Source organism: Triticum urartu, chromosome 6A (assembly GCF_056163025.1).
Source record: "Triticum urartu cultivar PI428250 chromosome 6A, HENAU_Tu73, whole genome shotgun sequence".
Taxonomy (NCBI): domain Eukaryota; kingdom Viridiplantae; phylum Streptophyta; class Magnoliopsida; order Poales; family Poaceae; genus Triticum; species Triticum urartu.
Genome location: NC_141878.1, coordinates 1,204,780 through 1,219,847, shown reverse-complemented (window position 1 = coordinate 1,219,847; position 15,068 = coordinate 1,204,780). Strand labels below are relative to the sequence as shown.

Below are 15,068 nucleotides of genomic sequence, written 5' to 3'. Positions count from 1 at the left end.
TGAGGCGTACGGTTGGACCATTTTTCTTCTTACTTTCTTTGTCTGGTCAGTGGTCGTGCATCCACTTGATCAACTTGAAGAGTCCGGTTGTAGATGCCCTTATTGTACCTCGTCTGAGAATGATGTTCGCTAGAGTCAATGACGAGCTCTCAACTTGAGGTGGTCCTAACTCCTAAGAGCATCTCCACTAGCACCCCCAAGATGCCTCCTCAGGCTACTTTTTGAGCGCCGGCGGGGCAAAAAACGTCCCACTCGAGCTCCCAGGACCTCACTTTTCGCCGGATTAGATGAAAAATACGGCCGGCGTGCACAGGCGAAACCCAGCCCCCCGGGAGGCAGCTGGGGACGCCGGCACTTTATTTTGCATGCAAATGGCCCACTTTCAGTGTCTCAACTGCCTCTCTCCTCTCTCTCTCCCTCTCTTTTCTGCAGGCCCACCCACGTGCTCACACTCCCCCATCCCCCACCCACCGAAGCAGGCGCGCACGGGACGGGACAGCCGCAGCGAGCAGGGTGCCGGAGCTGGGGCACGGGGGGCGTCACGGCGGGCGGGCGCCGGAGCTCGCGGGGAGGGCGCTGGAGCAGGGAGGCGGGGAGCTCGTCCATGGCGGGGCGCCGGAGCAGGAAGGCGGGGAGCTCTTCCATGGCGCCGGACATGGACGACGAGCGGTCGCGCTGGAACAGCGCCGGGCCGCGGCGGGAGGCGGCATCGGACCCGGCCAGGCACGGGAACGGGTGCTCCTCCTCGCCTTGACCCCTTCCTCAACCTTGATCCGTCGTCGCAGTCGCACGCATCCGACGAGGCCGCCACAGACGGTGCTCCGATCCCGGCGTGGCGCGCACGCCCGGCCTTCTCCTGGCGGAAGCTCTGGCGCTTCACGGGGCCCGGCTTCCTCGACCCGGGCAACCTCGAGGGGGACCTGCAGGCGGGCGCCGCCGCCGGGTACTAGTTCCTCTGGCTGCTGCTCTGGGCCACGGTCATGGGCGCGCTCGTGCAGCTGCTCTCCGCGCGCCTCGGGGTCGTCACCGGGAAGCACCTCGCCGAGCTCTGCCGGGAGGAGTACCCGCCATGGGCCACGCGCGCTCGTCGGCGCCGACATACAGGAGGTCATCGGCAGCGCGATTGCCATCAAGATCCTCTCCGGGGGCATCGTGCTGCTCTGGGACGGCGCCTACAAAGGAGCTGCTGCAGGATGCAGCCTTGTTCGCATGTGTGTAGGCCGAGCTGCTGCTCGTGGCCATGGCGAGCACAGCCACTACTCCCCTGCCGCCGGCGTGGCCGACGCGCGCAGGTGCGCCGCTGCTGCCTTCTCTGTTTCATTCAAAGTTTCAGTCAGCCTTCTCTGTTTCAGTCGGTCAAAGTTTCAGAACAAGCTTGCCGCAGGCGACGTCGTCCTCACGGCCGGCTGCAACCACGCCATCGAGATCATGATGGCCATGCTAGCCTCGCCTGGCGCCAACGTGCTGCTGCCGCGGCTGGGGTACCCAACGTACGAGGCGCGCGCGGCCTTGTACGGCCTCGAGTTCCGGCACTTCGATCTTGTGCCTCGAGTTCCTTCCCTTCCCTTCCTTCCCGCCATGTCTCGCGCGCTCGCCGCGGCGCCGCTCGCCGCCGCGGTCATGGTCAAGGCACGCGCGCTTGGGCGGTTCGCGTTGTGGTGGTGGCGGGGGGTACGTGCCTGGGGTCAACGACTGGATATATTTCCACCCCACGCTAAATGTTTCGCCGGCAGCCCCCACGAGGCGAAAATAATGCCTCCTAGGGGGCTCAACGGCTGGAAATGCTCTAAGTCCGACGACACCGGCGGCAAGCCTGCACACCACCGCCGTGACATGCAGCAGGGAGCTTCTATTACCATTGCTTGTGTACTTTTTTCAATAAAGGGCGTTTTGTATTAACATGGCTTGTGTACTATAGCAAGCCAGTACTTAGCAGCTTGTCTTGCCCGTCTCAAATGTCTAGCTTGCCGTGTTAACTAGTGCAGTGCTATCTCCGTCAGCGTTTATTGGTCCTCCTTGTATTTTATGCCCAACTTTGATAATAGATTTGACTAACAAATTATAAATTATTTGTCACAAAACTTATATTGTTAGATTCATACTGGAAAGATGTTTCCAATGATAATACTATTTTTATGCTATACAATATATTTCTTGGTAGTTAAATTAAAGGTTAATGTTTTACCAAAACTATAAGGAGAACTAATTCGTAAATTTGTCCACGCCCAAGCTGGGCCGTTGAAGACCAGCGCCCATAAAAGGTCCGCATCTAACAGGGGAGATCGGGGCACGTACGCACGGATCCAGACTTAGAGAGATGTCGACGGCGCTGGCGAACGCGGGAGACGGCAAAATCGAATCGGCGGCGGCGGGATGACACAACTTTCCCGACGACCTCATCTTCATGGTTCGCCGCAGGATCTCGTCCCCGTGCGACCATGTGCGCCTCGCCGCCGTCTGCAGGCCATGGCACGACGCGGCATCACGGCTCCCGGTGCAGCCCGCCGTCCCAGCTCTAATACTCTCGCCGTATGGACGTAGCAAGAAGAAGCACATGTGCGGCCCCTGCGGTAGTTGGGTCCTACACGTCCCGGGCAAGGCGGTCAAGAAGCGGTTTGTCGGTTCCCACCATGGCGGCTGGATCGCCGCCACGGATGACCATCAGCTCGTGATTGTGAATCTCTTCTCCGGCGGCGAGGTGCCATTCACCGCCAACCAGAAGATGATCGCTTCTATACCCACGGTCAAAGGCCCACACAACATCAAGAAAATCATCTTCTCCCAAGACCCAGCATCCTCCGATGGCTGCATTTCTAGGATTAGATTACGTACTCGGAGCAGTGGGGCTACGTTTTGGTTGCTGGCTCACGGGTCATCATGAAATACGTTTTATGGTGGCCAAACTAGTTTTTTCTTCTTTATTCCTTTTTGAGAAATATTTGATTTATTTTTGCTTTTTTGAGAAAATATTGGATTCTTTTGTGTTCTTTTTGCACAATATAGATGCAAGTGCTTATGTACACACACATACAATCATCCTTATGAACGCACACAGACGGAAATCCTGAAATAAATTCAGATGATGTAGAAACCCTCCATGATCGATTCTGTCTACGGCAGTGTACGGAGAAGGCCTTCAGATGGGATCGCGGAAAAATAGAAGCTGGCATCGGCGGAAAAGTGTTTCGGATGGCTCCCTATTGGCTTTCAAATATATATGAATTTATAGAGGCAGAATTAGGTCAAACAGAGCTACATGGGGCCCACGATCTCAGGGGGCGCGCCTTGTGAGCTCGTGGCTCTCCCATAGGTCTCGTGAACCTTCCAGGGTCCCATTTGGTCCAGAAAAAATCATCAGAAAGTTTCATCCCGTTTGAACTTCATTTGATAATGTTTTTCTGAAAAGGTAAAAACAAGCAAAAACGTAGGACTGGAACTAAGCACTATGTTACTAGGTTAGTTCCAAAAAATGATATAAAATAGTATGAAAGTGCATATAAAGCATCTAAGATTGATAATATAATAGCATAAAAACAACCCAAAATTATAGATACATTGAAGACATATCACGGCCTCCTTATTCTGCTTTCGTTGTAGAGCTTCGCGTTGTCACCCATAAGTTGCACGATGAGACTGGTCGCCGAGACATCGCTTTCCTCCAGCAGCTTCAGGAAGCCGGCGATCAACCCCCTTTGCTTCTTTAGCTCAGTGAGAACAGCATGTTCTCCATGCCGTATAGGCCAAGCTGGGCTGCTTGGCCGTTGAAGAGCAGCGCCAATAAAAGGTCCCAGATCCGCATCTAACAGAGGAGATCGGGGAACGTACGGACCCAGACTTCGTGAGATGTCGACAGCGCAGGTGACGGCAACACCGAGTCATAGTCTCGGTCGGTGGCGGGATGGCACAACCTTTCCGATGACCTCACCGGTGGTTCGCCCCAAGATATCCTTCCCGCGCGACCGCGTGCGCCTTGCCGCCGTCTGCAGGCTGTGGCACGACGCAGCATCGCGGCTCCCGGCGTAGCCCACCGTCCCAGCTCTCATACTCTCGTCGTATGGATGTAGCAAGAAATAGTGCATGTGCGGCCCTGCTGCAGTTGGGTACTACGCGTCCCGGGCAAGGCGGTCAACGGCTCCCAACGTGGCGGCTGGATCACGGCCACGGATGACCACCAGCTCATGATTGTGAATCTCTTCTCTGGCGCCGAGGTGGCGCTCACCGCCAAACAGAAGATGATCGCTTCTATAAGCATGGTCAAAGGCCCACATAAGATCAATAAAATCATCTTGTCCCAAGACCCAGCATCCTCCGATGGCTGCATCCTCGCCGCCGCCATTACACAATGATGGTAACAGTATTGCTGTGTGAAGAGTAGGCTGACCGAACGGCCGATGGTCTGTACATCCTTGGCGTGGGAACTCCTTTCAGGGCATCGATCTCTATAACGGTGAGCTCCATGCCCTCAAAGTGGTCCCTGAAATACTCGTCAAGGTTGAAATCGTTATCAAGGAAGACAGAACGGCGGAGATCATGGCTACCCATTCGCCGCATGGGTCACCGTACTAGGTGTTGACCCATCAGATACGTAGTTGATGGTGACACAACAGAGAAGACGGCAGAAGAAAGACTTCAAATTCAGTCGCAATCGTCCGCTTCACTGACACTACGACTGAGGGGAATATTAGAAGTATAATTATGTTGAAGTTAGAGATCAGGAGTTAGAGATAGAATAGGTTAAAACTATATACGACTTGTCCTCTACACCAAGTTTTTCTCGTTCATATTGTACTCTATATATACCCCTACAAAGGTCAGATCAATACAACACACAGCAACATATTCAACCATCCTATATTATTTTACATGGTATTAAAGCGGGTTGTCCAACGACGCATATCTTATGACTTTCCATCATTTCCGTAGCTTGATCACCGCCCTTGGGGAGATTAAGCTCCTCTCGCCGCGGGCGCGGCATCCGATCTAATCAATGATTAGATCGATTCTATAGTTTAGGTATTAGATCAAATTTCGTAGGTTTTCAATTTTCGAACTTTCTCCTAGATTGACTTCTTTTTTAGCCACCAAATAAATCAATTGACCCTCTACCCGCCCGGTCCGCACCGGCATCCAGCCACCAACGCGCACGCATGGCGGAAGCTCTTGTGATGAGTAGGATCTAATCGAACCGGCTTCTTCAACGACTCAGCACGGCATCGACTTCAAGCCAGGGACTCCTCGCACATGCACGGGCTCCGTTCCGGCGCGCAGCCAAACCAACAGCAGCGCTCTCTCGATATCCACGTGCCCAGCAGTGCTCAAGCGTACGCCGGGCAACTCCTCGAGGCCAGCACCAGCAAGCGAGCTCCAACAGGCCGATGGGGTCCACAAGGCCATGCATACCTGTTACGTACATACATGCATACCTGGTGGCACTCTTAACTTCAAACGTGCATGGAGCACGCGGCGGTTACGTTGCACGAGGCAGGGTACCTCACCGGCATCATCAGCGACGGCCGCACAGAGTGACCTACACCGACCCTTCTGCACCACGCACGCGACACATGTCTACATCGGGCCCACGGAGCGAATCTGCACCTATCTTCGCCTAGCAATCTGCACCAACCAATGCCACGTCATCGACTTCATCATGCCTATAAAAAATAAAAATTCTTGGTCGAGCACATCTACGAGAAGCTATCATGACATGCACCATCCACACGCCAGGACGGTGTGGAAAGCAATGCAATTCTTCATCGACTTTTCCGGCTTTACACGGCATCGACACTTGGTCGCCGCGAGGGACGCCTTCAAGCGACACATTATCGTCGACATGCCGCTGCGACGTCATCACCGACATTTCATCGTCAAGCTCTTCATCAACGTGGTCTTCACCAACACACCGCCGCTCTCTTGTCCACAAGATGGACACTTAGCATCCTCTGACAGACTTTTCTGTAAGACGCGACCTCGACGACGGCATTGACCACGTCACGACAACAACATCCACTGTGTCATCCACGACGGCACAACAACATCAACACGCCGTCACTTTAGTGACTAGCCCTACACGGCCACACGGTTCTGGCAAAACCGTAGTGTGCTCGATGTGTTTCCTCTGGTCCTGACAAAACCGGTGGGCTCATCGCCGACGTCACCCTCTGACATCCGTAAGGTGAATCGTCCATGTCTGCAGCTCCGTCATAGCACATTTTTTTCTGCCTCCGGCTTTGTGTGGCATCATCATCCATGACGACTACACCATCGACCACGACCTCAACACCATGATCGGCTACCTCAACATCGACATTAATGGCTACGTCTACATCAACTCATCGGCGACAACTCTAGTCAACATCATTCGCGTCATCACTAGCGTCCACGCCACTCCCGCTGTGACAGCGGGAGGAATAGAAGGGAGACATGGAAGGCACCAGAAAGTGGACGCAGTCACCGTATTAGGTGTCGACCCATCAGAGACGTAGTTAATGATGATGCAACGGAGAAGACGACAGAAGCATAAGACTTCAAATTTAGTCACAGTCGTCCGCTTCACTGACGCTACGACTGAGGGGGGATTGTTAAAAGTATAATTATGTTGAAGTTAGAGATTAGGAGTTAGAGATAGAATAGATTAAAACCATGTACGACTTGTCCTCTACTCCAAGTCTCTCTCCTTCATATTGTACTCTATATATACTCTACACACATCAATTATATTTAGCTTTTGCAGCGATCCCCAAGAGACAATGCCTTTGAATAATTCAACTATGAGCTTGATTTGTACGTCTGACTTTCTTCATGACAGATCTCTCCCCATGGGAGCCAGATCTCCTCTTTAAAGCCACAAGCAGTCATCGTAAATATTACAGATTCCTTTTGGAGGGAAGATCAACACGACATTTCAGTCGCGAAGTAAGGATGATGACCAAAAATCCAAAACATGCTATGGATACCTCTTTCTTAGGGCTGTTTTATGGTGCAATTCTTTAACGCTAACATGAAGTTGTATTGGATAATACCAACTCGTTCATACCGCGGATTCTTTTTTCCATGGTGTTCTTTGTCTAAAATATATAATGCAGCCTGCTTCAGCACTGTTCAATCACAGCACAATGCTGTTGTAGCGATGGCTCAGGGTGGACACAGTCCGGGCCGGTTCGGTCCTTGGCCGAGTTGTCGTTTGAACCGGCCGTCGGCGGTCCGGACCGGACCGGACCGAGCAGCGTCGTGGTCCTGTTTTTAGGGACCGGACCGCAGCGACGAAAGCCCGAGCCGGACCGAGCGGCTCGTTTGGACCAGCCGATGGTCACCCCAGAGCTCGCGCCGGAACACGGCGACGCATGGAGGGTGCTGGAGGCAGCAGGGCTCGTCGTGGAGGTGTCCGGCGACTTCTGTGACTCACGGTGGACGGCACGGTGGCCAGGCAGAGCTCGGGCAGCAACAGCGACGAAGAATCTGGCACGATGGCCGGTGCACGACGGCCTGTGTACAACGGCGGTGTAGGGCCTCCCGCTTCAAGTTCTACCTTCGAGGTGATAGATTCGGGCATGGCGCATCCAGTAGACATGCTTTCCAGCGTCAGGGAGGCCGGTGGCCGCGCGAATGAACGACGGCGGCGCAGACTAGCACACGACCGACGCGCCCGCCACGCAGCTCTGGCCACGAGCGCCCGCCACGACCTCGACACTCCCCCACCACGCCCCTGCAACGCCCTTGGCACGCCCCCGTCAAGCCCCCGCCTTGTCCCGACATGCCTCCGCCACGCCCCCGTCATACCATAGCTCGTGTTCGTCGGTCGTTCGGTCGGACCATGCTTTAACCGGACCGGACGAAGGTATTTTCGCTCCCGTTTGCAGGGCCCGGACCGGCTGGATTTTATGCCGGGCCAGGACCGAGCCTGGCCGGACCGAGCGGGCCACGAGCCGGTCCTAAAGACCGCTCGTGACGTCCACCCTGAGCGATGGCGTGCGGGTCTGCAGCCTAACCTCAGGTCGCGCTATAGGCTGCCTTTTTGTTGTCCCGAGGTTAACTGGGAGAAGCAGATGGCCTCCGCCAGCCATGGCGTTATGCCTAAACATAAACGTCTCCTCTCGATGTCGAAGACAACACTTCCGTTCGTGCATAGCAGATGGTCAGCGGCGTGCTCCTCCACAGTCTGACGCACTCACCGACTAAACCTGATGTGAGGCTATGATGCGTTTTGCTCTAGAAGGTGGTAGCTGGGTGGGGTATCAAAACAAAAAGGAAGAGATGAACAATGTTGAGCACACAGCGAGCAAGCCAAACGGCGTGCCTAGGCGCTCTCGATCCGGCAGACCGCCGGCAGACAGGTGATCGGTTCTGGGCACCGGCGGAAGCCTCTGATGAAGAAGACGAGGAGGACTGCGGATATCCCGCCGCCGGGTCGCCGGATGTGCCATCGCCCACGCCGTCTAATGGGATTTGTTAGGCGCTCAAGCTGGGCTACTCGGAGGAGGTCGTGGCCGGGCTGGTGAACGTGGCGGTGCCGCTAGATGATCCGGTTACACGAGGTGTGCGGGAAGATGACTAACGTGGAGATCGTCCGGCGGCCGCAGAACGGCGGCAATGACGGTCCAGCCATTCAAGGGGCCGCTCCCCAAGGTACGACTCCCTGCGCTTACCTTATAGGATTTCTTTGGACGGAATTCATGGAACGTAGTGGAATGGCGGATGAAGAGGCGGCCGGCGCTAGCGTCCCCCGAGGCACGTCTCCCTATGACCTTGTCTATGATGAAGCCCAAAGAACTGTTAAATGATCATCGACAGCTAGAGCCAAAAGATTTGTCAGAACTTTGTAGAAAACTTCATCTTGTCGTCAATGAACTGAGCCGAAGAAACACTCGAGGGAAGCATATCAAGAACATCAAACCCATACATCCACATTTGATCTAGATCGAAACCTGCACCTACTCACAGGACTACTCATGATGCCACCGTTGGGAAACTTAGTAGAAAAAAATTTATCCTACGATCACCCAGGAACAATACGAAAATGCATTAACTGTTTGGATTTGATCGTTAACAACTCCGATCAGCAGTAGAAAAAGACGAGTCGGTCTAGATTGTACTTGGAGCCCCTCAAACCTTAGATCAACGATCCCACGAACCGCCCACGAACAGTCCCTTGAATGAAAGACCGAAAGCACATCCTTTCTACTAGTTGTAAGCGTACGCTTTTCACAATCCAACAGCGCTTCGTTGTCTAGAGCTATTTGTCATGAGATAATTGGAGCGAGGAGATTAGAACCACACTGGAGTTCTAATTATGAGAATTAGAGGATCTAGGTCTAGCTCTAATTGATCAACTAGGACCAACTAGAATAAGAGAACTAGAGAAGGTTCTAAAAACTTGTTTGTTTAAAAGTGTCAAAAGCCTCTAGTATATACAGGTTGAGAGAGGAGCAAGGTACCACACAAGGGGGAGTAATCCCCCCCCCCCTTGCGCCGACCACAGGGAAGGATGATTTCTCTCCCCCCCCTTCCCACACACACAAACTCCAATTCGGCCTCTCCTAGTAGGGAAGGGAGCGCCAGCCATTATTGGGCCTATGTGGGCCAATTCTCTTTCCACCACTTGGCCTTGTAAGGCCCATTGATAATTAATTAAATATAAAGCCTCCTGACAATTATTAGAGCATTTTATTATTAATTTAACATCACCCGAAACATTTTCGAGCTATATATTATTTATCGGAAATACCCGGTATTGCCCTCTTGAAAAAGGATCTTATATTATGAGACGGACAGGAGTATCTTGTAAGTCTATATCTATACCTACCTACTAATAAAGTACATATTGCTTTCGGAGGTTCACTGTCATGATAATTTTGCAGAAAAGTCCCTTATGTTTTAAAGAATCAACCGCAATACATCTTTAAGTGAAAAAAGAATAGTTTTTCTGTTTTTAGCGGGAAAAAAACCTACAGCTTCACGTAAGTAACCCGCAGTTCACTTTTAAGTGACAAAACTTTTTTTTTTTGCGTTTACAGAAACCCCCTATAATTTATAGTACTTTACGTGCAGTTCACTTTTAAGTACAAAACATGCTTGTAGTCCATATCTTAGATTACCTACTAACTGTTATATTGAAATTTGATTAGAAAAATGCATAGAATCCAAATATGATGTTAGTTTACCTACTAACTGTTTTTACAAATGCTATTTAGAGCGAAACCTTAATCAATAATGTGTCATCCGTGTTTCCTTCGTACGAGAGCCATGGCAAACCTAGCAAGAAAAAAATATTCTCATCTTATGTTGAGAGAGAAACGACTTAGGATTGACCGTATTCAAACACGTTCACTGGACCCGCAAAAAAACACTACTTAGGTGATTTCGGTCACTGGACCCGGTGCACCGAATTAACCGAATATTGTATTAAAGCCCAGCAAAGCTAAGCCCAATAATCATCCACGTAACGGCCTAGTAGTCATCCAGGAAGCTTTTTCCAGCCTTTCCTCAACCCCCCGTGGCGCCCTCAGCGCCGCTTAGGCTAGTGGGCGCTCGAAGGCGAGCCATAGTGGGCCGGCCGGCCTAGGATCGGTCGCTTTCAGCAACATGTTTGAAAACAAAATGCGAAAAAAACCATATATTCACCGCTAGTATGCGGCTAGAGGCGGGATTCGAACCCGCACGCCAATGTCTACAGGTGTAGCAGATTAACCACTACACGGCAATTATTTAAATGTCCTGTAACTAAAACTGGAGCTATTTTACTGTTATTTCAATCCCAGTTTGGTTTTTTGAAAAAAAACATAAATGTGAAACAGAATTCACGAATATTAAAAATGTTATCGTTTTTGAAAAATGAATTCACGAATTTTCCAGAAAAAAGTTCACGAAAATAAAAAAAGTTCACCTGATTTCGGAAAAAGTTCACGAATTTGAAAAACGTTCACGGAATTTTTGAACAAAAGTTCAAGTATTTGAAAAAAGTTCATCAATTGTGACAAAAAAGTTAACAAATTTGATGAAAGTTCACCGGACTCTTAAAAAACTTCACTCGTTTGAAATAAGTTCACCGATTTTGATAAAAAAAGTTCACGAATTTGAACAAGTTCATCGATTTTGAAAAAAACATTCACGGATTGTTAGAAAAAGTTCACGGATATGGGAAAAATCCATCTATTTTGAACAAACGTTCACGGATTTTCAGAAAAAGTTCATCAATTTTGAAAAAAGTTCATCAAATTTATGAAAAAAGTTCACTCCTCTTTTAAAGAGGAACAGGAAAAAAAGAAAAAGAAAGGAACAAAAGAAGGAAAGGGAAGTCACGAATCACAAGATGTTGGTTGTCTAGTTGGTTATTGTAGCTAAAAGCATCTCCAACAACGCCCCTACCATATTCCCCCAAGGCGTTTTTCTGCCGCCGGCCCCAAAAAACGGCCCAGTCATGCCCCCATGAAATCGTTTTTCACCGGTTTGGGCCGAAACTGGCGCGGGCGGACCTAGGCCGAACTCAGCGCGCTGGGGGCGCTTGGGGCCGCCCGAGAAAGTTATTTTGGCGTGAACGGGGATGGGCCCGCCGAGTCAGCGATACGCCGCTTCGTCGTCCTTATCGCCTCATTTCCCGTGGGAATCAATGCCAAGGCTACCGCGCTGCCGCCCCGGTCAGCCTCCATTGATGCCTCACGGGCGGCGCATTGAAAACGCCACCGACGCGCGTCCCGCCCGCTCCCGCCACGCGTCGCCTGGCATGCAGGCTCTCACCGCCCCGCTTGGGCTATAAAAGCTGGCCTCCCCACTGATGAATGCCACAGTCGCCATGACTCGCCTCGTCTCAACACAGAAGCAACTTTCCCCCCCTCTTTCCGCCGACGAGCAATGGCTGAGCGATACCCCGGCAAAGCCACGACGGCGAACGGCTTCGGTTGCCGCCATCTCCAGGAGGACGAGGCACGCCTCCTCTACGAGGCTGACTATCTGGCGTGCCCGGACATGCCGGTGCCGGGGCGTGGAAGTTGAGCGCCAGCGGCGTCCCGGTGTTGGGGAACGCAGCAATTTCAAAAAATTTCCTACGCACACGCAAGATCATGGTGATGCATAGCAGCAAGAGGGGAGAGTATTGTCTACGTACCCTCGTAGACCGTAAGAGGAAGCGTTATGACAATGCGGTTGATGTAGTCGTACGTCTTCACGATCGACCGATCCCAGCACCGAAGGTACGACACCTCCGCGATCTGCACACGTTCGGCTCGGTAACGTCCCACGAACTCGTGATCCAGTAAAGCTTCGAGGGAGAGCTTCGTCAGCATGACGGAGCGATGACGGTGATGATGTTACTACCGGAACAGGGCTTCGCCTAAGCACCGCTACGATATGACCGAGGTGGATTATGGTGGAGAGGGACACCGCACACGGCTTCGAACAATCAACTTTTGTGTTCTAGGGTGCCCCCCTTCCCCCGTATATAAAGGAGAAAGGGGGGAGGCCGGCCAGCCCTAGTGGTGCCTAAGGAGAGGAGGAATCCTCCTCCTAGTAGGAGTAGGATTCATCCTTTCCTAGTCCTACTAGGAAAGAGGAAGGGGAAGGAAAGAGAGGGAGAGGGAGGGGGAAAGAGGGGCCGCGACCCCTCCCCTAGTCCTATTCGGACTCCCCTTGGGGGGCGCGCCACCTCCTGGGCTACTGCCCTCTCTCTCCCCTAAGGCCCACTAAGGCCCAATACTTCCCCGGGGGGTTCCAGTAACCCCTCAGGCACTTCGGTTTTCTCCGAAATCACCCGAAACACTTCCAGTGTCCGAATATAGCCGTCCAATATATCGATCTTTATGTCTCGACCATGTTGAGACTCCTCGTCATGTCTGTGATCATATCCGGGACTCCGAACTACCTTCGGTACATCAAAACACATAAACTCATAATATCGATCGTCACCGAACGTTAAGCGTGCGGACCCTACGGGTTCGAGAACTATGTAGACATGACTGAGACTCATCTCCCGTCAATAGCTAATAGCGGAACCTGGATGCTCATATTGGTTCCTATATATTCTACGAAGATCTTTATCGTTCAAACCGAATAACAACATACGTTGTTCCCTTTGTCATCGGTATGTTACTTGCCCGAGATTCGATCGTCTGTATCTCAATACCTAGTTCAATCTCGTTACTCGTTCCGTAATGCATTATCCGTTAACTAACTTATTAGTCACATAGCTTGCAAGGCTTATAGTGATGTGCATTACCGAGAGGGCCCAGAGATACCTCTCGACAATCGGAGTGGCAAATCCTAATCTCGATCTATGCCAACTCAACAAACACCATCGGAGACACCTGTAGAGCACCTTTATAATCACCCAATTACGTTGTGACGTTTGGTATCACACAAAGTGTTCCTCCGGTATTCGGGGGTTGCATAATCTTAGTCTGAGGAACATGTATAAGTCATGAAGAAAGCAGTAGCAATGAAACTGTAACGATCATAATGCTAAGCTAACGAATGGGTCTTGTCCATCACATCATTCTCCTAATGATGTGATCCCGTTCATCAAATCACAACACATGTCTATGGTTAGGAAATATAACCATCTTTGATAAACGAACTAGTCAAGTAGAGGCATACTAGAGACACTTTGTTTTGTCTATGTATTCACACATGTACTAAGTTTCCGGTTAATACAATTCTAGCATGGATAATAAACATTTATCATGAAATAAGGAAATAAATAATAACTTTATTATTGCCTCTAGGGCATATTTCCTTCACCTGGTGCCACCGGTGCCCGAAGGGGCTGTGCGGCGGGCCGAGATCGCCTGCATCCGCTCGTCGCTGACGGAGGCACAGCGGAACGAGCCGTGGTATGCCACCGACAGCCACACGCTATAGATGATGTTCTTCGAGCGCCGCCACGAAGAACAGATCGCCTCCACCAACGGCGTCATCCCTCATGACCGCCTCAACGCCGATGGGCGACGCGAGTGGTGGGGCGTGCCCGGCCACACCCTCGAGGCTGTCCTCGACCACATCGAGACCGGCAACACGCCGCGCCTCGAGTACCCCTCGCGCTTGTCGTTCTCTCACCGCCGGGGACGTCCTCCTCGCCTGGCTCTGGCTCGCTCTCCTGCGGCTCGCCGATGCTCCGCCCGTTAAGTTGGAGCCGGTGGAGGAGACGCCACTTCAGCGACGCACCTGCAGCGACGCCCTCGTAATCAACAAGGGCGACCGCCCCTCCCCGCGCTCCCTCCGCCTGGTCCGGCCGAAGCCCGGGCCAGGGCTTCTTCCCGTGAAGCCGAAGCACGCGGATATGGCCGCCGATGACGAGGTCGCCCTCAAGAGGGCGAGGGAGGAGTACATCCGCGAGCAGGTGCTCCGCCGGCGCCGGGCATACGTGGAGCTCTAGGCCCGGTGCCGCGGGCGCGAGGAGGGTGGCATTATCATCCTCGACAGCAACGAGGAGGATGAGGCCGGGCCGTCCAACCCAACCCCGCGAGTCGTCTGTTCTGCCAAATGTGCCCAGGGTGGCAGTAGGCAGGGCCTAGCCCACTGTTGTGCCAAATGTGCAGCCCGCACAGGGCCCATAACTTTGGGGGGCCCCAAATTTTATATGTAGGCCTAGTATTTCTTAAAAAAATTCCAGATCATGCCCGCACTGGGCCGCGAGGCGTTAGAGCTGGGCATATGTCCAGATCCAGCGCTACGCTACGCTACGCTACCCTAAGCTACGCTACAGATCGTGAGTAAGATGGAAACACATATTGTTTGTAAAAAAAAACAATCGTAAGATGAAAACAGATCCTCCGTATTGAAAAACGAGATCGTTGTGCTACGCTACAGGCTACGATCGGGAATCTGGATCATCTAGAACTCTCGACCAGGCCTTGTTCTCCATCGCGAAACCGTCGCGTCGGTGACCTGGCGACGCTATTGGAAACGGAATCCAGAGATCATCTCGTCGCCTTCGCCTCATTGAATCTTCCTGTTCCTGACTTGCTCTCCCATATTTTATACTCGTTGGCTTGTTGCATCGTCGGATCGATCCGTAACCGACTCCAGCCTCCAGGTGCTTGGTGTGTCTTTTTTTATTAATTTCGGTTCCTACTCATAATTCA

At 52.0% G+C, this 15,068-nt stretch overlaps 1 protein-coding gene across 2 annotated transcripts; it reads left to right on the top strand.

Annotated features, from left to right (window-relative positions):
- Nucleotides 1–287: 287 nt before the first annotated feature.
- On the top strand, nucleotides 288–2,066 carry LOC125532055 (uncharacterized). Of its 2 annotated transcripts, none has more exons than XM_087528770.1 (2): nucleotides 288–1,292; nucleotides 1,369–2,066. In XM_087528770.1, exons 1-2 carry the CDS (start codon nucleotides 981–983, stop codon nucleotides 1,897–1,899), a joined length of 843 nt encoding a protein of 280 aa, XP_087384896.1. In that variant the 5' UTR covers nucleotides 288–980; the 3' UTR covers nucleotides 1,900–2,066. The 2 variants fall into 2 exon arrangements, with proteins under 2 accessions (XP_087384896.1, XP_087384897.1); XM_087528771.1 differs by having other exon boundaries at nucleotides 322–1,292; nucleotides 1,385–2,066.
- The last annotated feature ends 13,002 nt before the right edge of the window (nucleotides 2,067–15,068 follow it).

Excerpts from the sequence above, each read along its gene's own strand:
- LOC125532055 (XM_087528770.1), top strand. The coding sequence starts at position 981 with ATGGGCGCGCTCGTGCAGCTGCTCTCCGCGCGCCTCGGGGTCGTCACC. Across the intron at positions 1,293-1,368 it reads GGCGTGGCCGACGCGCGCAG|AACAAGCTTGCCGCAGGCGA; the intron begins GTGCGCCGCTGC and ends TCAAAGTTTCAG.